The following is a 27,353-nucleotide window of genomic DNA, read 5'->3' as shown; positions in this document are numbered from 1 at the left end:
ATGCTTGCACATTTATACACATGTGTTTTAATATATACAGGCAAAACTGTAATAAAAGCAGATAAAAGAGAGGAAGGTCATTACTGACTTTTCCAAGAGATTCTCCAAAAGGTTGTCTTAAGGATCCCCTCCCACTACAGTGTGTTTTTAAAAATCCTGTTGTCTTCCTTTCAGAATCAAGTATTTTCTTCTATTTTTACCTGTTTTACACACAGATGATTTATTTACCCAATGAGATTATAAATACCTGAGGAAAAGAGCACTTTCTTCCTGAACAGTACTTGGTGTGGCTTGCACTTTGGAGTCACAGGACCAGGTTTTGAATAGAGGGTCAGTACCTGAATCAAAGGGCTTCCTTGGTGGCTGAGTGGTGAAGAATCCACATGCCAATGCAGGAGACATGGGTTCAATCCGTGGATCAGGAAGATCCCCTGGAGAAGGAAATGGCAACCCTCTCCAGGATTCTTGCCTGGGAAATCCCATGGTCAGAGGAACCTGGCGGGCTACAGTCCAAGGGGTCACAGAGTCGGACACAACTGAGCGACTAAACAACAACTGAATTCAAGATGGAGGCCTGGTTGTGCCCTCACAGCAGCATCTAATCTTCAGGAGGCCTTTGTCTGGGCCAAGCCCTGATCCAAGCTTTTCTCTCACATTACCCCTTTTAATCCTCAGAGAAACCCTATTTTACAGATGAGGACATGAGAGCTCATAATACTACAGTTAAACAATTGCCAAGGTCTCCAAATAGTAAACTGTGAAGTTAGGATTCAAACCCACAGCCTCTAGTTCCAAAACTCTTATTTTTTACTGTCTCTTGGGGCTTCTGCTTCAACTGCAACCTTGGAGAAATCCTACCTTTGAAGGTTGTTGGATTAAATATATCACATGTGAAAAACTAGCATGGAGGGCCTAAAATCATGGTCTAAAATCAGTCTCAAAAAAAAGTATTAAAAAGAAACAAAACAAACCTTTAAAAATGGAAAACAGTACACTTCCCTTTTTATACAACATTTACATTGTAGTTCTGAGTGTCAAGTTACATAATCTGATTCTGCATGGCATATTGAAGCAATTTTCCCTTAATATGCAAATAAGTGATTTTATAAAGATATATGATTCATATTCATTTACAACATGGAAATAACTTTTCAACATGAACTAATTTATACACCAAGTGCTTTTGTGTGTCTATGAAAGTAAATTCTCTTCTCTTCTCATGAAACGAAGTATTTTAATATGCTGTCATATATCCCTTAAATAAATTCTCTGGAGAATGAACAGAATTGGGAAGCCAGTTAAGGTAACCTTAATATTCTTAACTAAATAGATTTATGTTGGATTTAACCCTTTTAGCAATTCATATAATTTGTATTTCCCTTCTGAATATACCAAAAGATTTTACATCCTATAATAAAGATACTGTGCCATGTATTATGCAGGTATGCCTATCATCACAAAGATTTGGAGCTTCTAGAACGATATACTGCATCACTGCAGGTATTCTGGAATAAGCAGAAAGCTCTCTTCACACACGTATTTCCTTGGAGCCAGTATGCTTCACTTGCACTCCCAACCACAAAAAGCATACTTTTTCTACCCCTGAAAAATATGCTTTCTGAGCCTCTATGTGATGCACACACAGATTTATTTTCCCCGTTTTGATACCATGCATGCTTGTTTCTGAGTCGTACTAAGGAAATAAACTATTGGTGATGTCAAAAGACATCAGGAGTCAATATTCTAAAATTGTCAGTGACCTGAGGACACCATATTTCTCTTGTCCAAGAGAGCCAATACTCATTTTAAAGTCTGATTGTAACATGGAATTCAATGAGAGTTCATAGTACATAGCATTCAGATGATGCTCATCAGCTTTTGAGGGTTGAAGCAGGCAGCAGACTGCATTCCTAGTACGCTCTCACTTAAAATCTGCCTCAAAAGGCCAGCATTAATTTTCCAATCCTTTTTTTTTAACCTCCCCCTAAAGATTTCAAGACACTGCTTCAAATTTTACTGGAGTCATAAATCATATATTTACCTTCATGCGACTGATTTTCAAGGAGCCAGAGTTAGTAAGGTTGGTCTGCCGGATGTATTATGTTTCTTAAATACAGAAATGGCTGCTGTGCACGCCAGTGGTTAGTAAAACTCAAAGACGTAACATTATCTTTCTCAATTGATTTGAGGAAAGAGTGCTCATAAAATATTTACTGATTTTGGTTAGGGGCTGATTTCTAAATAAACAGACTCAGCAATGGAAATTCTAGAGACGGGCAAAACAAAACATGCATTAGTAAATGTACGTTTTAAAATCAACTCTCTCACAATCTTTGCGTTTTGCAAGCTTTGTGAAGACTGTAAAATCAGTTGAACTAAGCTTATGATTTACAGGTGTTCTAATTTAACTTCTTTTTCAGTTGTTGAAAGAAAATCTGTTCACTCTTCTGGACTATTTCTCCTCTTTTTATAGCCTCTGATGTTACATCTCTGGCTAAGAAGGCACTTTACTGCAGTGATCTGAAGGCAGCCATTTGTTTGATAGTCAGAGAAGGAGAGAAAAAGGGAAAGCTTTGCTACAACAAATCTCCCAGCTCTTTCAGGCCCTGACAAAAATAGGAAATGCTGGTGACCAGAAGACAGCATTGCCTCCAATAAAAAAAGGGAAAAAAGTGCTAATCCATACAACATAAAGCCAAACTAAGTGGGGTTATCTTCCCTAATTTGCAATGAACTGAGGTCAACTAGATTTTATCTCAAATACAAACTGGGAAGGAGACAACAACAAGAGAGGAAAAGCTACATCTTGGTTAGATCCTGCTTTTCACACAAGATTGTATGACTGATAGCTACACAGGATGCTTCCAGAAGATTAGAAGGCCAAAAATAAGTAAGGAAATATGGCTGGTCCAAGGTTCACAATTATTTCTAAAAGAACAGTGCAACCTGATACATAACTGCAATACACATACATTTAAAAATTATACCATATTTTCCATTTAAGATAAAAAATAGTATACCTTTAATTCTTGAATTATTATCATGATAAAAGTTTGATTGGAAATCACATACATACTATGTAACTTTTACTAATTTTTGATAATTTACTGACTGGCCTACTTCAGGTTAGTTAAGGAGAGTACAGACACCATTTCTAAATTCAATTAATATATTCTACTTGGGGAAAAAAATCAAAGTGTGAAATAATAATATTTTAGTACAAAGCTAAAAGAAGACAGCAGATAACTGATAAATTATTAACAGGAAATGTAAAGTGCTATTCAAATCCAATAAGGGAAAAATTTATCTATGTGGGCTAACAATATGCTTCTCAGCACAGCCTTTGAGTCAGAAAAAAGTTGAGTTCTGCCACTTACTGTAATTACATGAAGTAATATGCTTAACCTCTTTGAGCCTCAATTTCACCACCAATAAAATGGGAATCATAATATTTACCCCATAAAGTTATTATAAGAAATGGATAGACTGTATATGAAACAATTTTGTCATCTATAAAGAGGCTATAAAATAACCATTCAGAAGGTGGTAAAAAGGTTCACATTAAACTGTTACCATTAATTTGAAAAAGCAGAGAGGGTAGGGGTTGGAGGGAAAGATTATTAACTTTTTCCTTACATACTTTCTATTATTTGAACTTTCATAATGCCCCTGTACTAATCTTGCAACCAACAAAATTAAAGCTATATAAATGCTATCTGAAGGGTGCATACCTAGATGTCGCAGACTATTCTAACTGTAAATACTAATAACACTTTATAAATGTTCCTTTATAAATATATAGAAACAAGACTCAGTCCTGGTTTTAGTTTGAGAATTTCTAAAATTATAAAAATTTGCTAGGCTTGGGAATGATAACCAACTGAAACAGTGCTTCCTTTTCATGACATTTTCAAAAAGAGCAAAATCTGTAGTCACCCAAAACCATCCATTGATTCAAACTATCACTTTGGTCAATACCTTTTGAAATAACTGAGTTAAATAACAACAGTACTCAAAGGCAAGTGCCTTTATCACGTTTAACTTTGTTTTTTAGAGCCCATCACAATTTAGATATTTAATTTATAACTTTAAGAAAAGTCCTCAGGTCATTTCTAAGTGAATGCCAAGGGCTTTCCATAAAGGCATGGCAGACTTCTTCCAATTGAACTTGGTCACAAATTAGCATTCCTAATGTTAGAAGTAAGTGTGAGCTCTTTGAGGGCAGGATTCATAACTTTTTCATCTTAATTCCAGTCCCTGGCATTGTGACTAGCACATGAGTTCAGTTCTGTTCAGTTCAGTCGCTCAGTCGTGTCCGACGTGCAAGAGTAAATATTTGTTGAACTATTTGGAAGAAAGTTTTTCTCACTCGGAGGCCCAATGAGATGGGCATATATGCTAAGTGGAACATAACCTGTCTAGTTGTTTTTGTATAAAATCACTTAAAATGCTTCAAAAGCAGTAAAAATAAGTATAAAAGTGAGTTCCTTAAATAAAATGTCATTTAAAAAAACCCTATTTGAGAAACAGATATCTCTTATATTTGAAAAAGCATAGATGTGTGAACTAAGATGAAATCATGGAGCAGATTAATTGGAATCACCTTTCATCAGCCTTACAAAAATTCCCAAGGCATGTTTCATCAATAAAAATGTTCAATAGAGGGCAGAGGAAAGGCTTTCACTGTTTGCGACAGCAACAAGCCCATAGCTGGAGTGCTAGATTCCTGACTGACTATGATCCCTCTGGCTCATGGCTCCTCTATGATGATTTGCGAGTAAACATATACATACTCAAAAAAGACAGATGTAATGAGACATCTCCACATGTAATGAGACTATTACTTTGGGCTTCGCATGGTGGCTCAGACAGTTAAGAATTCGCGGGAGACTTGGGTTTGATCCCTGGGTTGGGAAGATCCCCTGGAGGAGGGCATGGCAACCCACTCCAGTATTCTTGCCAGGAAAATCCCATGGACAGAGGAGCCTGGTGGGCTACAGTCCATGGGGTCACAAAGAGTTGGATACAAACTGAGCAACTAAGCACAGCACAGTCACACTTGCATATTTCTAGCACTATGTAATACTGTGAAGTAATGACAGGGGAAAAAGAAGTTGAGGCACACTGGGCTTGCTCAATCACTATGGAATAAGCCCTGAAAACATAAGCATGGAAGCAGAACTACAATGATAGGAAGTAATCCCTCCAAATTTCCACTGATGATTTAAATCTCTCTATGAATGATGCACCTAATGCTAATATCTTAGTTCCATCCTAAACTGCTGGATAATTCTATTTTAATCTTATTTAATCTCCCTCCTTAGGTGAGCAGGGCTTGTAATAACTTTTGAACCCTTTAATGGTATGTTAATTCAAGAGAAGACATTTAACAACAAGAAAATGCTTTGAGAGAATTCTCACTTGAAGTCTTCTGAAATATTCAATCCAACATATTTTAAAGAGAGAGATTTTTCTGCTTCTAAAAAGTACTGCGGACAGTCAGTAGAAATGAATTTCGTTGGCTGTATTTCTTGAAAGAATTCTAAGTTTCTTAGTTTAGCCACTCAAATTTGGAAGCTATCTAGAAATTTTCTCACATTTTGATCTCTGGAAGGGCTATTAATCAAGCTCTTGTTTGAGGCAACTCAAACTTCAATCAGAATACTATGGACGGGAAGTCAGAGAACTGGACAATCAGAATATTCAACAGAATATATAATTGAAAACATCACCAAGAGAAGAAAAGTAGATGCCAGCAGGCTGATACGTTATAACCTTTGGTCAAGCGGTACTTGGCAAATTTCAACAGATTTAATTAACCAGCGATAAAACTAAGCAGTAGAATACCATTAAAACAAAACAAAAATACTAACACAGAACCAGGAATTACCAGTGAAAAAAACAGTGCTGTACCTAATAGCATGGATCTACCAGAGGTAATTTGTTAGGAGATCGGAGTTGTTATTTCATAGTGGAGGCTTGAAATGAAAACGTTTAAGTTTCTTTAGGTCAAGCTATAGCACAGCGTTCGGAGAGCCAGCCAAAATCGCTGAGGAAGGCCACATGTGGAACTAATTACTCATGGAGAGGCCATGACAAAGAACATTTCTCCAGACTTTTCATGGGGGCTTCACTTTCAGGAAGTTGCTATAATTACTGTTCAAGTCTAGATCAGCCTGCAAGCCGCTGACAGATCCAACAGACAGGAGGAGGAGGAGGGAAAGAGAGAGAGAGAGAGGGAAAAAAAAAAAAATGAACTTATCTGCCCTTTCTGACGAGTGAAATACCAGAAAATAAAGTACCACAGGAAAGCTCAAAAAGGTTTCCAAATGAGCCCTGGCTTCCAGTGTTCAACTTACTGTTTACTTTTTTATCTACCCTCTATCTTCAAATTACTTTTCTAGCCTGGATCGGACAGCAAATTTGTACTTCTACACTAACTCACTTTCAGTTGGCCACAGCAGAACTGTACATCTCGACTCTTTTTTTTTTTTTTTACAGCTTTTCCATACTGGGGCCCACTTCCTGCCCAGTTGAGGAAAAAAATCTGGCCTGAAGATGAAATGACTGCTTAACATTACACTAAAACATCTGGTACCATTTTATGCACAGACCCATGTCTGAGAGCAGGCGATTCCAGCGGTCTCTCCAGCGGCACAGCGCATACCCAAACCTCCCCAGGGTGACATCATCCCATATATGGACTCTCCAGCCCAGCCCTCCCCCTTTTCCTGGTCCTAAATTCATTGCCAGTTCCCCAGTCTGCAGCAAATGTGCCACGTCAAGACTGGAAATCACAGCCCTTGAGTCTCAGTCGGGGCAGCAGAATTCAGGGGGGGAAGCCGAAGGCAACCCCTGGTGCAGGAAGGGAGGCTTTTCCCCAAGACCGGGAGAGGATTTTTAAGTGCATAGTTGGAAGCTTCTGGAGATCCTGCTCCGTCGCCCCAGTGTTCAGACTACCTGTTCAGGACAATGCCGTTGTACAGTAGTCTGCACATTGGTTAGACTGGGCAAGGGAGAGCAACGCCATGGACAGCTGGGGACAAAAGTGGCTGTTTCCAAGGAGGAAGACATTTGTTTGCTCCTTTTTCGAATCTCATATCCAGTGTTTTTCTTCACAGGTTTTGCACAGTAGGGGCCAGGAAGCCCTCGGGGACACTGCCGAGAAAGGACTGCTCGAGGGAAGACCTGTGGGTAAGGCCTTCTTGACTGCTCACCTGGGCTGTGACCAGGAGAGCCCAGGTGGGGAGCCAACAATTTGCTTTCACATGGGAGAGAAACCGAGGCGGGATTGTGACAGACAGGTCTGCGTTTAGTTTTAAAACAGCAACGATGTGTGGTACACTGCGATTTACTAGATGTTGTTCAATTTTGGAAGAGTTTAAGTATTTTCTTAAATTTAAAGGTTTTCCCACTTCAAAATGAAATATGAAAAGACGCCAAACACTTAAGAATAATTTAATGAGGCTGGTTTTGAATTGTTGAAATTGATAATCCAGAGACTTAAAACGTATTTGAATGAGAGCTGAAGTATAACATTTAGCATCCCAGGACTGAATCCATTTTGTCCCAAAGTAAAGAATACTTGCTATTTTAAAAATGCTATCCGAAGAGTGCTTTTCTTAAATTTTATATAATATAAATATCAGGAATAATATTATCTAACAATAAAAGGAGAGGCTGCCAAGAATTTTTGCCTACCAGACAATGCAGATAGGACTGGTCCAGAAAAGAGCACCAACCCAGAACTTATTGAGTCAGCAACCAAATAAATTGGAGAATAAAAACCTCTATATTCAGATATTCCAATATATATCTCTGTATTACATTTTTTTAAAATCTAAGAATGGTTGATAACTGCTGGTCAGCTGAGCCCTCCTGGCTATATTTTACAGTGCTTCTATTTCTCTGAGCACTTAAAATGATAAGGTACTTTGTCTAGAAACCCACTGATAAAAAAGGAATTTGTAAACGAAAGCAAAGTTTTCTTTGGTCAGTTTCCAGCTGTCCTGGGGGTGAAGGAGGGTGGGAGAGGGGGAGGAAGGTGGGAGGGAGGAAAACCCTCAAGCTGAATGTAATCCCAATAGAGAGAATAATGGAGAAAGTCTGGATTGCAATACCTGCAATACGATCCATGCTGAACTTTAGAGATGGGTCCCTTAAAGAACGTTCTGGAAAAAACGTTACTGCCTTAACCCCTATTTATATCTATCCCCAAACAATTCCATATAATGAAAACATCTGTTCTTTAGGCTTTTGTGTGAATGTACCCTCTTTTGTCCTCCTTTAAATTCTGTCATTTTATAGTGATTCCTTAACAAATCCTTTTCCAAATCATACATTTTGCAACAATTCAAACATTGTCACAAGTTCTCGGGCAAAACATTTGATTACCAAAGGTTCCCCCTAGTTATATTTTGTTGAAAGAATTTATTTTAAAAGTTACCACTTTGATCATTCCAAAACTGGTAGAAAAGTTATCTCTTTTATTCATGGTTTTTAGCTAAAACATAAAAAGCAAGGATTTATTACAGCTATTTCTTCCATTTAAATGATTCAGTAGTCATCCTTTTTTTTTTTTTCCTATTGTATCTTGGAGGCTTCCATATTAATTATTTCTAACAGAACAAGTAAGATTTTTTAAATCTGCAGTTTTTTTTTGTTTTGTTTTTGTTTTTAACATAGGAAAACAAAAAAAAATCTATTAGGTAGCTTTACAGGAGTTTATTCTTTCAAGAAACACACTTTTACTATTCGATATAGTTACCAAAGAAGATAAAGTACTTTGGCAATATTTAAGAATTTTCTAATTTGAGGGTTTTTTGTCTTGTGTTTTTACTCCATAGAATAATTGAATTTCCTAACTTGCTTTCATTTCACGTATGTTTAATTTAAATGTCTTTTTTCATATTAAGTGGTATTTTTGCTTTAAAGAAACAAATCACCACTGGTTCCTCACCTATTTTTTCCCTCATGGTGACTTTTAGTCTGGAGACAGAGAGACCCGATGGTGTCCTTGGCCTAAACACAGAAGCAGAAACATTATTAATTTGCAAAAAGCATAGACAAGGAACCCCTGAATGTGCTCGGTGGAGTTCGGGCAGCCTATTTTTGATGCAAGCTTTTAACAAACGGGAAGGAATGATATGTATTTTTAAATTGTATGGATTAAATTAAAAATCCAAAGTAAAAGCTCACTGTATAAACCACTGCCAACTAAAGGAAAGATGGTAGTTTATGCGCTGGTATATATACCAACATGTATAAACATATGTATGGTAAAATAACCTTATCTATTTCCAGGGCAATTAGGATAATGTTTAACTTTATTTTGATATTACTTTGTAAGGAAATATACAAATATTTTAGGAATCAAGGGATCTATTCCAGAGGAAACTAACCAACAATGAACATCCTCTACTAAAACTACCCCTGGAAATAATGGTAAGTGTAAGTATTAAAATAAAATATTGTACATCTTCAGAAAGATAAAATTGTTTGCAAGGCCTGTCCAAACTATACTTCTTAGAAACTTAGTAGTTATTTTGCATTTTAGCACATGGTGATTGATAAGTTAGACTAGTTACTGAGTTAAAATGAGAATTTTTTCCGCTATCTAAGAAAAGGAAATTCAGAGCCTTAGCTTCAACAACATCACTTCTTAATTGAAAAGAATCAATATAAAACAGTTTATTTACATTTTCAACTCCCACTATTTTTTTTTTAAGCCATAGATCTCAAAATCAAAGAAAATTTAGTTATAATGGGACAAAATTTCACACTGATCACTTTCTTGCAGTTGTCAATAGGTTTAATGTCCTTCCTGCTTGGCATTTGAGCTTTCTGCCAAGATACTGTGTTTATATTTTTTAAAAACCAAAATATACTATCTACCCCCACCTCTCACCCTACAGACCACCCAAGTTTTTCACTTTGTGGGAAAGAGTTCTGGCACAAAACTCCTAATGAAGGAATCTTCTTCCTCAACCCCCTTTTTTTCTGGTTGAAGTCTTAAAACTGTTACAGGACATAAAAACGAAATACAATTTGGTAATGCAAAAATGTTCACTTACCCACCAGCATCCACCCTTACTAAAGAGAAGTCAAAGCTTTTGATTACTGTACGAGAGATTTGTTTTTTAAAAACAACCCACTTTCCTCTCTCTACGGAGACTATCTCACCCATCTCAATGTCTAAATAATAACTAAGAGATCATCACTCATAAATACCAACTTAAAATAACTAGAAGTCAGGCTTTAACCTAAGAAAAGACAGGAAATTCCTGCATAAAGATTGAAACTTTCTTATTTGCTTTCTTCTACTTTTTTCACCTTGGTGTGCTACAAATTATGTAGATAGAAATATATGTCAATTGTTTGAAGTGCTCTCATTAAGAATTTTTATCAGTTTTAATAAATAGAGGTAATAAAGTAAATTAAGGAAAATAATTAAATCTTAGTTTTGAATTTCCTGACTTTTTGTGACAACCAGTTTCCTGGAGTTGCTTTGGTTGAATTTTGCTGTAAAAGACTTAGAATAGGATTCATTTTTTGCATTTCTTTCTTAAGGTCATAAATAAAAGACCAAAAAACAGTATATGACCATATATAAAATAGAAGGTATAATAAAATATAAATAGCTCTTTTATATTTTACCTATTTTGAGTGATAATGAATTAATAGTCACTGAACAGTTTAGAAGATAGAAAAAAGTCTGCAATATGTTTTTAGCCTTCCATCTTTTAAAGAAGCTTAGGGGCAGGTTCAATATAACCAAAAAGTTATATGCCACATGCTTACTAAAATTATGCTTTTAAAATTTTTTAGAAATATAAATTGTCCAAAAGGCTTATAAGTAGAATAAAATCATTTTTTAGCAAGATTTTTTCCCCCTGCAAAACAGTTATGGTTTTTCAGACACAAAGATATTGGGATATCTTGTTTTAATAGAATTGCTTCATATTAAAGGATAATATAAACTCACAAATATTTCTTTCTATTTTTTCAGGTTGCATGCATCATTCCTTTAATTGAGCAGAGTTAACTGGATCAAATTATTTATGGGAGAGAGAGGGAAAACTATACAGAATTACAGTAATTTTAAATTTCCACCAATATGCTCTTTGTTAGTGAATCACTCCATAAATATTTTCTGTTGCACTGAAGGCAGCAACAGTAACAAAATAATTCCTTAAGGTATTTGTTTTTGCATACTCTGGCCTTGTAATTATCTAAGTAGCAGCCAAGTTTAGTGATGGTTTTGATTCTGTCAAGAAAAAATAATAAGTCTTCTACTCAGAAGTGATGACCAGAAACAGAATCTGATATTTATTTTTTGAAATTAAATAAATAGAAAGTTGCACTTACCAACTTTTTGTTAAAACTGTACCATATCTAATCATTGCATAAAAATTTAGATGTGTAGAATAGTGTCATTTTTTCAGTCTCTAAAATCTAATTTGTTCTCCATAAACTTTCTCTTCTCTATTTTCGCAGAATTTTACAATTAAAGGGAAATAACAAACTATTTGCTTCCTTAAAATTCTTTGGAAAAAATTCCCTAAGTACACACTCCTTGGACAATAAGGTTTCATTTTGCTCTTTAAGAAATTCTGTTTATTGGAATTTTGACTATCTAGATATTTTATTTTTTAAAGAGCAGAGGAATTTGTTAAATATCTCTAAGGATGTGAATTGATCATTTATATTAAAATAACCACTAGAATTATTCTCAAGTCACCAGAATTAAATTTCCTAACTGTATGTTTATCACTATTAACTCTTTCTTATATGAATTTTAAGGAAAATTTTTAAAGGGTCTGATTTTCCTTTTTGGATATGAAATCAAGTTTCCTTCTCCATGCTTAAGGTACTATTTTGTAACAGCACTGCACTAACATGTCCAAAACACACTGTGAGCATCACTATGAACAACAACCTTTTAGATTATACCCCCTTGATTCATGGCACAGCCCTGTAGTTAATTAAGAGGAGGAGAACTTAAGCTCACAATTGCTTTTTATTTGGTTTTCACATCCATACTCTAAAACTTTGCATTAAAAAGAATATGAGAAATTTAAATAAATTTGTTGCTTAATAAAATATTGATGAAAGTACATTCCCTTGTGAAAATCCCACTGTCAAAGCATCAGATACCAAAGTGCACTGGTTGAACTGTCAAATACTTTAGGGTCATTAATTATTATGAATATGGCTTCCATTTCCATGTAAATGACAAGCTTCTTTTTCATGGGCAAGGTTATGGTACTTATCCATTACCAGAAACATGTATAAACACAGTCTTTATCTTTAACCTCAGTTTTAAAATATGCAGAGTTTTCGTGAAGAGGAAAAACATCTGGTTCAATTACTCTGAACTCTGACTGCATGTGGGCCAGTAGTAATATGAATTGGATTTAAGAATAAACCGTGTGTTTAGTCTTTTTTGTTGTTGTTTTTTCCTGAAAATGTCTGTGAGTTTTCTGTTATGTCAATTATCCATGTTAGCACATTTGGAACAAATGTATCAGTGTACTTTCTGAATAAAGTCAAAAGTCTAACTTGTTTTTAGCTCCATAATGTTTTAATGTTTAATTCTATTGTGTGTTTTTCTCCCTTTCCCCTGACCTTCCAAAATCACCAAATCTGGAAAACAGACTGATTGTATCTGCCCATGAGCAAAGGAAACCCGAAGGAACCAAGGGCCTGGCTGGACGGAGTTGTCATGTGTCTGCCTGTCTACACTTGCTGTGCAGAACATCCGCTCACCTGTACAGCAGGCACAGACAGGCAGTCACATGACAACCCAGCCTGAATGACAACCAGCCATTGAAAGAAAGCAGCCCTCACACCATAGCATCTACACCAAGAGCTACAACCAAAATGAGGGACGCGGGGGCCTGGAGTTTTAATTTGTTGGTTTCTTAACTCGTATGTATTATTATTATTATTCAAATATTGAAACCCACCAAAAGTAAAGTGAGTGGTGCTTATGAAATATAATAAAACCCATTTCTGAAAATATTACTGTGCTTTCTATAGTTCTCTTTTCCTAATTGTTGTCAGTAAATTACTACCCTTGACATTGATTGTACACAGTTTTGCAGCATCCCCTAAATGAATAAAACTTCAGCCTGATGCTTGACAAAGAATAAGTAATTCTAATAATTCTACTCCCAAAACTAAGTTTAGTTTTGGAACTAAACTAAACATCATGACTTTTCAAGAGAAAGAGAGGGAGAAAGGAAAAAGAGTGACGAGATAATATTCCAGGGATCATGTATTTTGAGTTAACAAACTCTGCCAGCGTGGGTCTGGGTAAAACACAGCGAAAAGAGTATTTACTTCCAACATAATTTTCAAATGTATTAGAATAATTGCTTCTTTTGATATATAGAAAGCTGAAATTAAAGCTCTGATATTTCCAAGTGTCACGATGTACGTAAGTTTATTACTGTCATTGTTTAATTAAGAAGGAACTACATTCCTTAAGGTGGTATTTAAGGGGCCAATGAACATTTATTCACTTGGAATACATGCTCCCATTCACTGTAAACTTACAAACTCTTGAAATGTTGAGGCAATTCAATTATTTTCAAAAAGAACAAAGAAAGGCATTAAAGGATATGCAGCGTATATTCTGCCATATCTTTTGAGGAAATATCAAAACTTCAGTTTACACCTTGTGAACTGGATTGAAATGATCAGGGTCAGCCTGTTTATATGAATATTTCAAACATTCAAGGGTAAAAAGCAGGGAGATGGGTAAACTTAGAAATTTTGTCAACTTTGATTGGATTCACTAAAATGTTTTAACTTCAGTATTTAGAAGTAATTTTCCTCTTTCTTAGAAAGATACTGGTCAAGCTTTAAAAAATGTTGCACAAGATTATCAAATTTGGGGGGTTTTCTTAAATCTAAACATTTCAAGTGTATATTTTGGACTACATCAAACTATTTTTATTCAGATATTTCATTTTTAAAATGAAAGATTTAGTCATAAGGCTAAAAACCACCAGGTTCAAAACTTCTATTATTATGTGATATTTTACCAACCTGACACCATAGTTTCTTAAAAATAACAACAATAAAAACAGTGACTGGGTAAAACTAATATATTAAAATATGATTAAAACTAAATTCTTGCATTTATAATCTGGCCTAAGGAAATATGTAATCTGCTAAAATGTGCAACTGCAAAACACATCATGCAATGAAGGTTTTTACCTTAAAGAAGAGTCCCCTGATTAGTAAATAAAGTCCTAAACAATAGTTCACAAAATGTAAAATATAAACAGGAAGACAATATAAAAATGTCTTATAGAATATTTGCATAGAATCACCCAACTATAAATGCTTTACATAACCTGTAGCAAACATATCTGACAGAAGTCCACATGTGGACCCTGCAAGGCAGTGCCAGTGTAGTGCTTGATAGCTCTCTGACTAACACAATAGCTCGGTCAGAACATAAAGGAGATCTTTCCATTCCACCACACTCCCAAGGGAAAGCTAAGGAGGCCAGACCAGCACGTTCATCCAGTAGTAAGTAAGCCACTCCAAGATGATGTTTCAAATAATTTTCCCTTAGAACAGGAGGTTAAAATATTGGTATTATATACATATTTTTATCTAAGCTTGAAAGAATGTCATATATATACATATACATTCATATATATGTATATATTTATAGATATGTAAATCTGTTAAATGAGTTACATTTAAAATTTTTACTCTTCCAAGAAAGAGTAATAGAAAGAGTAATATTTTTCTTCTAATATAAACTTCTGAGTACAACGAATAATACCTATGAGGGAATGGGTTTAAGTCTATAAGTATTTTTAATAAATTTGAGATAGCATTTACTATTATGGTTTGTTGAATATAATACCATCTATTTTTCAAAATTATAAATCTTTGGATAATGCAAGAACTTGGAAATGTTTATATGAAATAATCCTGCATTAAAAAGCATAATATAAGATAGCTTATGTATATGAAAAAGCACACATATAACTGTGATCATGAAGAATTTAAAGTAACATAAATGTTTTAAATCTTAATATTTATTGAGAATTTTTTTAAAGTAAAAATACCTAAGCTCTGGCTAACTAAAACAACTGAGCAAGGAGTGTGACTAGCGTTCACAGGGTCAATCCTGACCTCATCAGAGGGAACAAACAGATCTAGCAGGAAACAGCTAGAAACTTGAAAGTGTAAGTACAAATGGAAAGAGCCAAAGATTTCTATAACTTTTCCGTCTCACAACTTTTGCCATCCAGGGATATAGCTGTCACTTTGTTTCCTATTACCAAAGTTACATGTGTCAACTATTACAGCTACATAATAAAACAATACTAAGTAAATATCCCTACAAGGGAATTCTATAATCTCCTTATCATGCTATCCAAACACATAAACCCACAAAAATGAGGCCTGTAATTTTTGAAGAGTCCAAAGAATGTCCTTATTTCAATGCAAATTTTGGATTATCTTCAATACTGTAAGGTTGGTACATTTCCACTGGAAATACTTCTGCTGAATTACCCTACTTCCCTAGGAGTATTCCCATTATGATTTTAATCTTCATGTTGGCTTACTTAAATGGAAAAAAATATTGACTATGTACTATCATTATTCATAAACTAGATTTTAACTACCATTTACACTTTTTTTATTGATATCAAGAAAAATAAGACTCTTTTTCCTTGAATCAGAATACCCTATTCTAATGTGGGTTTTTTTGGAATATTTTAAATAAAAGCCATCACATTTTTTTCCAAAACTGATTTTAAGTATTAATGTAAGACTATCTGAATCCAAAATCCTTTGAAATGATAGTTTCTATTTTATTCCAATGCCTTGCCCTTTTAAGGGCAATCCCTCCAAAGAACCATGCAAAATATATTTATAATGTATGAAACTGACATTGGGAAATTTATTTTCTGCATAAATTATCTTGATTCCAGGAAGTTATATGATCAGAAGAAAAAAAAATCCATTAACCTTCAATGATGAAAATTAAGAAAAATTTAAGACAGTCTGTCTCTAGTGGTAATTTTACCCTATAATTCAATAATTTGGTTTAGGCACTTGAGATACGAAGATATGATGAATAACTATACTGTGTTTTATTTATTTGCTCAACTGCATCTTCACTCAACCAGTATTCACTTGGCATCACCTATCAGTACCGTCTCCTGGTGGTAGAACATGGTACAAGATAGTGGCTCCTTGTGTCAGGAAGCTTACAATCTAGCAGGAACTTAAGCAATCAACCAATACTTAGCACATGTAATGAGTTTTTGTCATTTTACCATCTAAAAAAAAATTCCCTCAAATTCATCCATTTCTATCAGTTTCCCTCAAACTACCTAGCCCAAGCTGCTGTTACCTCTTACCATATCACAGCAATAGCTTTCTAACAACTCCCCAATCCAGCTTTGTCCCCATCCACTCTACTCTCTACAAACAATTAAAAAGATCTACAAAAATTTCAAATCTTATTATGTGACTCTCCAGCTTAAAAACTTCAAAGACTTGTCATCATTCTTAGGATCAAAATTTATAGAGTCCTTTTCTCTGTTCCAGTCACAGTGGTCTAAATTCAATTTCTTATATTCATCAGGCTCAATCTTGCCTTAGGCATTAATACAAACTTTCTCTGACCATTCAGTTTAATGTCGCCACCCCCCCCCCGCCCCCGCCATGCTGTAAGTCCCATCCCAGATACTTCTTAAATCAAACACATCATTGTATTTATTTTATTCATAGTTTGCAATCTGAATCTCATAGGTGTTCTTGATTATGTTTTCTTTATCAAGAAGTATCCTTCATAAGGGCCTTCCCAGATGGCGCTAGTGGTAAAGAACCTGTCTGCCAATGCAAGAGTCACAAGAGGTGCAGGTTCGATCTCGGGGTTGGGAAGATTCCCTGGAGAAGGGCAGGGCAACCCACTACAGTATTCTTGCCTGGAGAATCCCATGGACAGAGGACCTGGTGGGCCACAGTCCATAGTGTCACAAAGAGTCAGACACAATTTAGGCGATTTAGTACGTGCACACACATCCTTTATAAGAGTGGGAAACTTGTCAACCACTTTATCCTTAGTGACCAGGATAGTGTCTGGTACATAACTGGTGCTCAGAATATATTTGTTGGGAAACAGTCAGGTGATTAGGAGCATAGCACTGACATGTAGTAGCTGGCTAAATTACTCATTCTCTTTGAGTCTCAATCTTCATTTTTAAAATGGAGAATGTACATGAAATATTAACTAGACTCAGTGCCTGGTAAACTACAAATGATAAATGTTAACCATTATCATGATGATCATCATCCAGACCACCATTCAGATGGAAACCTGGGTGTCATGAGTTTAAGCAAGTAGAATGAATAGCAGAGATATTTTTTACAACCACAATTACTTTAGAACTAAGGAGCAACTTGTTAACTGGAAGTCCATTTGGCTTGGTTGAGCATTTTGACTACTCTGGAACGGATGCACATAAAAGAATGAGGAAACACGGAAACACCTTGAGTTTGGGGCAATCCAAACTGACAGCACTGAGTAGAGTGATGGGAAGGGGAGGAGAAAGAGGCCAATGTACTCTCCTGGGGCTGGGCCAGCACAAGGCTAGAGTTGCTAAGTAGGGTGTTTCAAACTGGCTAAAAACTGCTGCGCAGAGGGTTGTCTAATGTTATACTTAAGGTTGTTTGAATTTCTGTATTGCTTCTTCTAACTGTTAGTAAATATAAGTACTACAAATATCTTTATGTTATTATTTTGATAGAAATCAAAAGAACTGAGTAGGATTCATCCAAGACCCCAAGGGATGTATGAGGACATGCAAGCCCACAAATCCAAGCTCTGTCCTCACCCTCATATGCAGATCCTCCTTGACTTGGGGTATACACAATGACAGAATGCCATGGAGAGGATGAACCCAAGAAGAGGCCTACATAGCCCTAAAAATGTGTGCAGGGCCACTTTTGTAATAATGCTAAAGGATAATATGGGCTTCCCTGGTAGCTCAGCTGGTAAAGAATCTGCCTGCAATGCAGGAGATCCCAGTTTGATTCCCAGGGCAGGAAGAACCAATGGAGACGGGATAGGCTACCCACTCTAGCATTCTTGGGCTTCTCTGGTGGCTCAGACAGTAAAGAATCCGCCTGCAATGCAAGAGACCTGGGTTCAATCCCTGGGTTGGGATGATTTCCTGGAAAAGGGTATGGCAACCCATTCCAGTATTCTTGCCTGTAGAGTCCCCATGGACAGAGGAGCCTGAAGGGCTATAGTCCATGGGGTCACAAAGAGTCAGACATGACTGAGCAACTAAGCACAGCACAGCACAAAGAATGTATAGTCAAGCATCCAGTAGATAAATTATGTTTTCCATAAGCACATTGTATTATATAGATTCTCTGAAGATTACAAGTGGAAATAACATTGCCTGGGACATAGGTTAGAAACCTTTCTATTAAGATCATCTGTTAGTAACATTACAAATATCATTACTGTAACATAGAATAATGGTTCAAAACATGCGGTCCACAGATGTTTGAAGGTGTTCATGAATCCATCTAAAACTTAAGGATAGGGTAGTTAGTTACTTTAAGGATAGAGAGAAAGCAGGGAAAATGTTGGGGACCTACTATTACCATCATACCAACTCTAGCTTAAAATTATTACGTGGGGTTATCATGCTATTGCCTCTGCCATCTTGGATAAGAAATCACATAGTTTGATATCACCATCTCTAACTCACAGACTGGAAGAGAGGCGGTATGGAAAAGTCCCACCGAAGAGATAGAATCTGAATTTCCTCTTACCCTCTGAACCATACCATTATCTGCTGAAAAATTCCAGATCCCATACATCTTATCTCACAATAGGAAATGACAAAAAATTGGAAATTAGAAGGCATGTGAGTCAAAGAATGACATTATTGTTCAGTTCAGTTGCTCAGTCATGTCCGACTCTGTGAACCCATGAACCGCAGCATGCCAGGCCTCCCTGTCCATCACCAACTCCTGGAGTCTACCCAAACTCATGTCCATTGAGTTGGTGATGCCATTCAACCATCTCATTCTCTGTCATCCCCCTCTCCTCCTGCCCTCAATCTTTCTCAGCATCAGGGTCTTTTCAAATGAGTCAGATCTTCACATCTACATTATTGTAGGAAGGTGTAATATTACTTGCAATGGTAAGAATAAATATATAAATGTGATACCTAAAAGTTTATAAAGGCACTTGTTAACATATGATTTCTTAGAGTTGTACAAATTCCTTTTGAGGTGATTTGGTCAATAATAGTCCCCATTTGATAAGCTAAAACAGAGGTTCAGAGAAGTTTGACTTGTTCCAACACTGGCAGTTAATCATAGAAAATTCACATTCTCTAGTATCTCACCCTATTCACACCATTGTCTATAGGCTATTTCGTTCAATTAATGCCACCCTGTAAAGAGTTTGAACTATTATTCTTTAATCACAAGAATACTTCATAAGCCATTTACATTTACTACAAACCTGTCATAAGTTAAATAAAACCATATCTATTTATATGACATAATATGCTATTTATTCAACAGCCAACTAGATCATAATGAAAACATATCAGTCTAATTACATAAGAAAGCAGAAATATGAAAGAACATAGAAACAAACAATAATTCTCTATGCTAATTTGAATGTAAGTTATTAAATAAATGACAAACATGTAACTTAATAATATTATTTACAGGGTCACATTTGCTTTACTGAGAGAGAAAAACTACCATGGAACAGGATTTCCAAAATGGGTAAGTACTGATGTGAGAGATATCAGGGGAACAAAATACAAACACTCAACTTACCAACAAACCGACTCCAAAAGTTGAGTAAGAACTCGTGCTTATTTTCACAAAGGAAAATTCTAAATTTGGGGTTTTCAAAGTTGCCCACAGAAATATGTTTAATCCATATCCAGAAGCATAGTTAAGCTATGACAGCAAGGCTGGTATGAAATTTAAGCATCATTTAAAACTGCTACTAAAGGACGGGTGTTGAGGGAACAAATTCAAGAGGCCAGAGACTGATCACTACCTCTAAGCCCCACCCTCCTCACATTTCTCCTGACCTCCTTTCCCCATACCATCTCTTCCAGCCTCATCTCCCAGCAGATGCTAATAACTATTAATTGAATAACACTGAAGAGCAAGGACACAGTGCTGACACCTCCCTTCTGTCCCACCAGCAGGCTCAAAGGTGGCCTGTGGTGGTAGAAAGTGCTAGTAAGAGAAACTGAGCAGAATAGAGAACCAAGGTGACTGTAGCCAAGAGGCAGTAAGATGGGAATGAGTGAGGATGGCTCCAGGGGAATCAGGCTCTGTCCCACTGACACAAAAACTTTGAATATAGGGGTATTGAGTCAGGCATTAATATCTGGAAATTTTCCTACCTGTTTTTTTGAGTAGTTTTTAATGAGAAACAGTATCTATTGACTACAATATAGCTGTATGTGGCCCATCAAGTTGCAACCCTGAACTTGAGCTCTCCTCTCCATCCAGCACAAGCCACCATCTTCTCTTGCTTCAACCACTGATATACTCTTCCAGCTAGTCTCCCTTCTTCTCTTCCTGCCCACCCCACTCCATCCACATACACATTCCATTCCACACATCATGCTCAACCCAGCAGCCAGAGTGATCCTTCTGAAGCAGAAATCCAATCAGGTCACAGGCCGATGGATGGTCTTCAATTATCCTCTGGATAAAATCTGAATCACTGATGAGATACCTCTGATTTTATTTCCTACTTCTTTGTCTTACTCCTCCTCCATCTTAGCGCTAAGCTTCCTGTCCACTCCCACCCTGGAGGGCTCTTCAATACAATCTTCTATACAGTTCATCATTCCAGTCTTTGCTGCAGTGTTACTTCCTTCCAAACACTCAATCTAAAGGTTCCTCCTCCCATCAGTTTCTAGCTCATTGACCTATTTTCTTCAGAGCACTTAATATCTGATTTTGTATTATTAGTCTAGTAGTTAGCTCCATAGGGCACCAGACTTGCCTGTCATTTTCTCTTTTTTCAATACTGTAAACTAGGAAAACAATCCTTTTCTTAACTTTCTTCACCTCAATCATCCCAATCTGTTTCAAGGATCATTGTTACCCACCCCTGCCTCTCAAGACACACACACACAACCACCTTCCACCTTTAATATATACCTTTAATAAAAATGTTCTCTGGCACCCAGTTACTAACTGCACACATGTATTTTCTATTTATTGTAATCAAGTGCTCATGACAGAGCTTCAGCAGCAGAGATTTCGTAAAAAGCTATTCTGAGTTTATAGCAGAGAGGAGGGGCTAAGGGGTGACCATGAGCTCAACAAGCCCTCAAATCCTCTTCCTTCCCTACAGAGAGCATCATGTGCCTTCAAACTGATTTGTTTCAGTACCCACATAGCCAAACAATGACAACAACAAAACCCCTAAAACTGTACTCCAACAGTAGTGGCTAATCTGAGTCTTCAGAGCCCCTGATACTAGCACTCAGGGAAAGCTCAATGCCAGCATGCCTGGAACACATCTTAATAAATCCTCAGTGGGACGAGGTTGACTAGGAAAACTCCAACACCTTGGAGGTTCTTGCCTCCATTTGTGGTTGAAGGCATAAATTCTGGAACCAGACAGCTTATATTTAAATTTCTGCTTTGTCATCAAGCAGTTGTGAGACTTTGGTAAGTGAGTTATTCTCACCAACACCAAGTGTTTTCCATAAGAAAAACTGAACCCAAAGAAATGACTTTTCAAAAGGTTATGTTTTTCCCTTCATTTACTTACCTGAAAAATGAAGATAATTACAGTACTTATCCTTAGGATTATAATGTGGATTAAGTGAGTCATTAGTGAAAGTTGCTCAGTTGTGTCCAACTCTTTGCGACCCCATGAACTATACAGTCTATGGAATTCTCCAGGTCAGAATACGGGAGTGGGTAGCCTTTCCCTTCTTCAGGGGATCTTCCCAACCCAGGGATAGAACCCAGGTCTCCTGTATTGCAGGCAGATTCTTTACCAGCTGAGCCACAAGGGAAGCCCAAGAACACTGGAGTGGGTAGCCTATCCCTTCTCCAGCAGATCTTCTTGACCCAGGAATTGGACCAGGGTCTCCTGCATTGTAGGCAGATTCTTTACCAACTGAGCTATGAGGGAAGCAAATGAGTCATTAATCAATCTAAAACTAAGAATTTCCTGGTGGTCCAGTGTTTAAGAATTCACTTTCCAATGTAGGGAATGTGGGTTTGATCCCTAGTTGGGGAATTAAGATTCCACATGCTGTGGGCCAACTAAGACCATTAAGCGGCAACTAAGACCCGACACAGCCAAAAGTAAATAAGTATATAAAGAAAAAAATAAAAATAAAACTAGTTATAATTATCCTGCTTCTTCAGCAAGGTCTTTTGCTTTCCCTGGAATAACTGAGAGAGACTCAGAGGCCAATCTGTATTCAAATGTACATAAATAATCACCTAAATGCTTATAAGCAAATTGTGTCTAAGAGAAGATTTAGTAGGACAACTGAACACAAAAGAAGATTTTCTATTTCCTGATGTTTATATCTAGGAAGGCATCTCAGATCTCCAGAAGCTATAGTCTGGCGCTTCCACAGAATTAAGAGGGTTATCTAAGCAGCCAGCCCAGGAAAGAAACTTGTGCTAATCCTCAGACTCATGACCAATGTCACATTTGACTGAAGTTAGTGAAATACATGACATAAACATTTGAAATAAAGTTTTTGAGTAGAAATTTCCTTTAGATCTTTCTATAGGATTTGATTTCCTTTTAATTTGGACTTCCCTGGTGGCTCAGACGGTAAAGCGTCTGCCTACAATGTGGGAGACCCAGGTTCAATTCCTGGGTCTGGAAGATCTCCTGGAGAAGGAAATGGCAACCCACTCCAGTATTCTTGCCTGGAAAATCCCATGGACAGAGAAGCCTGGTATGCTACAGTCCATGGGGTCGCAGAGAGTCAGACATGACTGAGCGGCTTCACTTTCACTTTCACTGCAGAAAATGTAGCGGCCCTCAGCGGGTCATCTGATTCTTATTCCACACATTACTGTGCACAAAGCACTTAGAACTAGGCAGGACACAAAGCTTTCCTCCAACAATTTGAGAAAGTACCTTGTAGTGCTTTCAAAAGCTATCAAGCCAAGAGTGGAAGGACTTTTAACTCTGAAATGCTTGCCATTTATAGCCAAACACAACTGACACAATCTCACCTGTAAATAGTTTTGCCATCACAGAATATTCTTAACCAATGTTTGCATGCTGCGTTGTAAGCACCAAAATCTTCTCACCTCAGACCAGAGCTATTAAAATTTCCAAAACACTGCTGAATTTCCATCCATGCCCTCCCAAGTTTACCAGTATCATTTTATAGCACTTTAATGGCTCTGTAAGACTGATTTTCGTGTGTGTGTGCTTTTCTAAATACCAGATTTAAATGAGTAATAAGTCACAGGACCAAAATTATTAACATTTAAAGTGAACCAGAACACCATAATTATCATAATTCATGCTTTTACATAGATATCAAATTCTCAAAGAAAAAATTTGTATAAACAATTATCTGGGACTCACTTGAAGACTAGTGATTTGGACATTTTCAAAAGCCTGTCATTTGAGACAGATGTCACAGCAACAATTTCAAAATGCTTTATTAACTCTGCATCACTGCTATTAACTTTGTTTCTATGATGATCTATTACCTTGAGTATTTTCAAAGCATTATTTAATGAAAATAGCTTTCACTATATCAGTAACTTGCCATTCTCACAAAGAAGGAAGTTTTCAACTACAGGTCCCTAACTCCGTTCCTTTAGGTAAACAAACATGTCAGTACATCACAGCAATAAAAGATATTTGAAGGAACTCCTGTAAAATTTAAAATCTATGAGGAAAAAACAGTGTTTCTTCACACAAACATCCCAAGCCAAGTCTTACTAAATGAAAACCACCAGCATCTCAAAACTATATATCACAATAAAATCAATTCATCTGAAACAGAAGCATTTTAATTTAAAAAATTCTGTCACTTTTGTGACTTACCTCATCATCTTTGTACCAGGACAAACTCTCAGCAGTAAGGACAAACCAGTATCCCTTAGAGCCTCCTTTCATGATGCCAATATTGCTGATGGTTAGCCATCCCTTGCGAATCACCTTCAAGAGAACACAGATCGGCAGAGATGTTTAGTTTAATATAAGCCTATGGGGAACACAAGTCTTGTCCTAAGTTAAAAACAAGATACAAGTTACAGTAAGAACAACATTGTTTCCCCAAAGCTCAACTTCTCTTAAACTATTCAAAATAATATATCTTCCAAAAGCCCAGATAACCAGAGGGAAGTCTCTACCATCAAATGAACAAAATCAAATCAAAATTGCAGATTCGTACGGATGGTGGAAGCACAGAGACTGAAACAGGACTAAAATTCAGCAGATTAAATGCTTGTGCCTGGCCTATTTATGGCACTGCTGCTACAATTAAAATATATTTAGTGATTGGATGAACAACAATAGATTCTCCATGCCCACTGTCTCTTATCCCTGTCCAGCCCACTGGCCCATTTGTTTGCCTGGTTTGCATCTCAGAATTTCACCAGAGACTGGCCACCAAATGGTGAAAAGAAAACACCCAAGCCAACCAATTAGTTCCCTGTTAACAGCTCTGAACGGGCTGAATGGGAGAGAAAGCTGAAACAATACGCTAAAATTAATAGTTTAAAGTTTTTAATGGTGCAGATTTACCCATCTACTTCTGATTGTTTTTGCTAAGCTAAAGAATACCCAGAATCATCATAAAACCTTTAAACAGTGTTTAACTTTTCAAACATTAACAACTTGGATAGAAATTATCTACAAATGGCATTTAACTGAAGATCTTTTTCTCATGGTTGTTGCAAAGTTAAGTTCTGTTTTCCATGTGGCATAGTTTACCATTTCCTCTATGCTAGATAATTCTTGTTGTCACAGAAATGAAATACTACATGGCACTGTAATAGCATTCTAAATATAAAAAATCACCCTATACCTACATGCTCATTATGTTAGACATCCTGAAATAATTTTTTAAATTACTGAATGACTAATGGGTGTCACTTCCTAAAGGTAAATGGAAATACCCTAATAATCGGATTTTATTTTTATATTTATATTTTAAAGTTTTCTAGTTGAAGAAGGAAAGCCAATTCTAGGGAAAACTGTGAGATAAGTTTTCAAGGTCAAGGTCATTATTGATCTTCCAAGACTCATTCCACATTCCCAGTCTCAGTTACCCTTGATTCCCTGTTTCAGTACCTACCAGCATCAGCTATTTTTCCCTTTTTAACTCTACAGACCCCCAGACAGAACCCCATTCAGGCCCACACTAAGGCAGTACGACTGTTTAAAATTACTCCTTCTTATCCTCTGCTTCAGAAAGAAGGAAACAATACTTCTCAAAGTATGGTTTATACCAGCTAATAAAATAAAATGGTTACAGTAAATAACCATTGGGATGCTTTCTAAAAACACAGATTCTTGGGACAACTACAAATCCACATGAATCAGAATAGATACATATGAAACCCAGGAAGCTACAGATTAATACTTTGCAAAGTGAGTCTTTTTCATACTAAAGTTTGAAAACCACTGCATATATACATACAATCAAAATTTCATTTTCCTTACAGCAAATAATCTCATTTAATTTTTAGTAAGAAGGAACTGGTTATTTCCCAGTAAGACTGTTAGCCACACCACCACAGCTTACAAACAGCATACTCAACATAGCCCGCTCAGTGAAAGTATATTCACTATTTCATTTTATCAGGTATCTTGGATAAAGAAGAAGTCTTCCAGATACTCTACAAACTGCAATAAGATAATTTCACCTGTTGATATAACATGCTGGCTTCATTAAGAAGAACCATGAATTCAGTTCAGCAAACATTTGCTAAGAACCTATCATATGTCAGTATGAGAAAGGTGATGATGCTACACCCTGCCCTCAAGAATTTTACAGTTTTATAGGGAATGAAGATCCATAAAGAGATAATTTCAACGTAACAGTGTAACAAGAGATGTATGCTAAGTCAGAGAAGGATACCGGATACAACTTAAGAAATGTTAATAGTTAATAGGCTTTCCTTGGAAACATGGTAGCTCAAAAGAGCCTAACAGAATTCAAATTAGACCAGGAAGTAGTCCTGTCTGCCTGTTTATTTGTTCTCCATAAAGAAGGACAAAAAAAGAACACAATAGAAAAGAGCCACTTCATGCCAAAAATATGAGTTGGGATGAAGAAATTGAGGCTGCAGAGGTAAGTAGGGTAAAGTTAGAGTCAATCCAGTTCAACAGACCCCAAATTCTAGATAAAATTGGCAAAATAAAAATAAATTTCAAGTATACATGTAAATTTATTAAGTATATATGACCATTGTACTACTAAACTGTGTATATCCACAGAAACACACAAAGAAACTTGAAAGTATGATACGAAGATGAAATAAATATTTTATTTTTTTATTTTGTGGGAGAAATCTATTTGTTACGTTTACAACTTTGTTATTGACTTCTCTGTGTCACAGAGTGACAGTACTGGTATTGACTTCTCTGTGTCACAGAGTGACAGTACTGGTATCAACACACATATATAAACACACACACACATATTTTAAATACTAATACATCATAACTGTTTTCTTGTTTTCTAGATAAAAATATGTATTTAGATGTTCTATTACATCCTCCTGCATTCCAGCGAATTTTCCATGCTCCCTGAGGCAAACTAGGTTATGTAAGCTGCCGAAATAACCCAGGTGAGAAATGACCAAGGTGTGAAGTAACATCATGATGAAGAAAGCATAAAGATAAATAAACCTACTGGACAAACACCTAGGAGACAAAATCAGTAGGACTTATGGCTGGATGAAAGGGGGATTAGTGGAAGGAAAGACTCTAGAACTGCACTGTACAGTAGCCACTAACCACATATGGTTATTGAGCCTTAGTGACTAGTTTAATCTCAGATGTGTGGTAAGTGTAAAATGCACAGTGGATTTTGAAAACTTAATACAAAAGAAATGTAAAATATTTCACTAAATGTTTTAAAATGTATCACATGTGAAAATGATAATATGTAAGATATACTGTGTTAAATAAAATGAGGCAGGTGAAATGAATATTAAGAATAGATTTTATTTAACACAGTATATCTTAATATCTTTTATTAACATGGCTTGCATTATATTTTTACTGGACATTGCGCTATTTATTCTAGAATGATTCTGAAACTCCTGGGGCTACCAAATCAGAAGGAGTA

At 36.3% G+C, this 27,353-nt stretch overlaps 1 protein-coding gene, 1 long non-coding RNA gene and 3 other non-coding genes across 13 annotated transcripts in view; 3 read left to right on the top strand and 2 right to left on the bottom strand.

The window, feature by feature from the left end:
* Positions 1 to 27,353, bottom strand: part of DNM3 (dynamin 3) — a 651,174-nt gene that overhangs the window by 277,891 nt on the left and 345,930 nt on the right. For all 9 annotated transcript variants that reach the window (XM_059875294.1, XM_059875295.1, XM_059875296.1 and 6 more), the window contains one exon: positions 24,098 to 24,211. In XM_059875294.1, the coding sequence (XP_059731277.1) occupies positions 24,098 to 24,211 (114 nt within the window). The remainder of the gene's footprint in view (positions 1 to 24,097; positions 24,212 to 27,353) is intronic.
* Positions 6,636 to 13,023, top strand: LOC132342463 (uncharacterized). The gene is made up of 2 exons (XR_009490842.1): positions 6,636 to 9,444; positions 11,009 to 13,023. It is a non-coding gene; the product is annotated as an uncharacterized lncRNA (long non-coding RNA).
* On the top strand, positions 6,914 to 7,017 carry MIR199A-1 (microRNA mir-199a-1). Its single transcript, NR_030908.1, has one exon. It is a non-coding gene; the product is annotated as a microRNA mir-199a-1 (primary transcript).
* MIR214 (microRNA mir-214) lies at positions 12,703 to 12,812 on the top strand. The gene has a single exon (NR_031345.1). It is a non-coding gene; the product is annotated as a microRNA mir-214 (primary transcript).
* MIR3120 (microRNA mir-3120) lies at positions 12,722 to 12,802 on the bottom strand. Its single transcript, NR_107720.1, has one exon. It is a non-coding gene; the product is annotated as a microRNA mir-3120 (primary transcript).

This window comes from Bos taurus, chromosome 16, assembly GCF_002263795.3.
Source record: "Bos taurus isolate L1 Dominette 01449 registration number 42190680 breed Hereford chromosome 16, ARS-UCD2.0, whole genome shotgun sequence".
NCBI classification, from domain to species: Eukaryota; Metazoa; Chordata; class Mammalia; order Artiodactyla; family Bovidae; genus Bos; species Bos taurus.
This window is presented reverse-complemented; position numbering and strand designations above follow the sequence as displayed.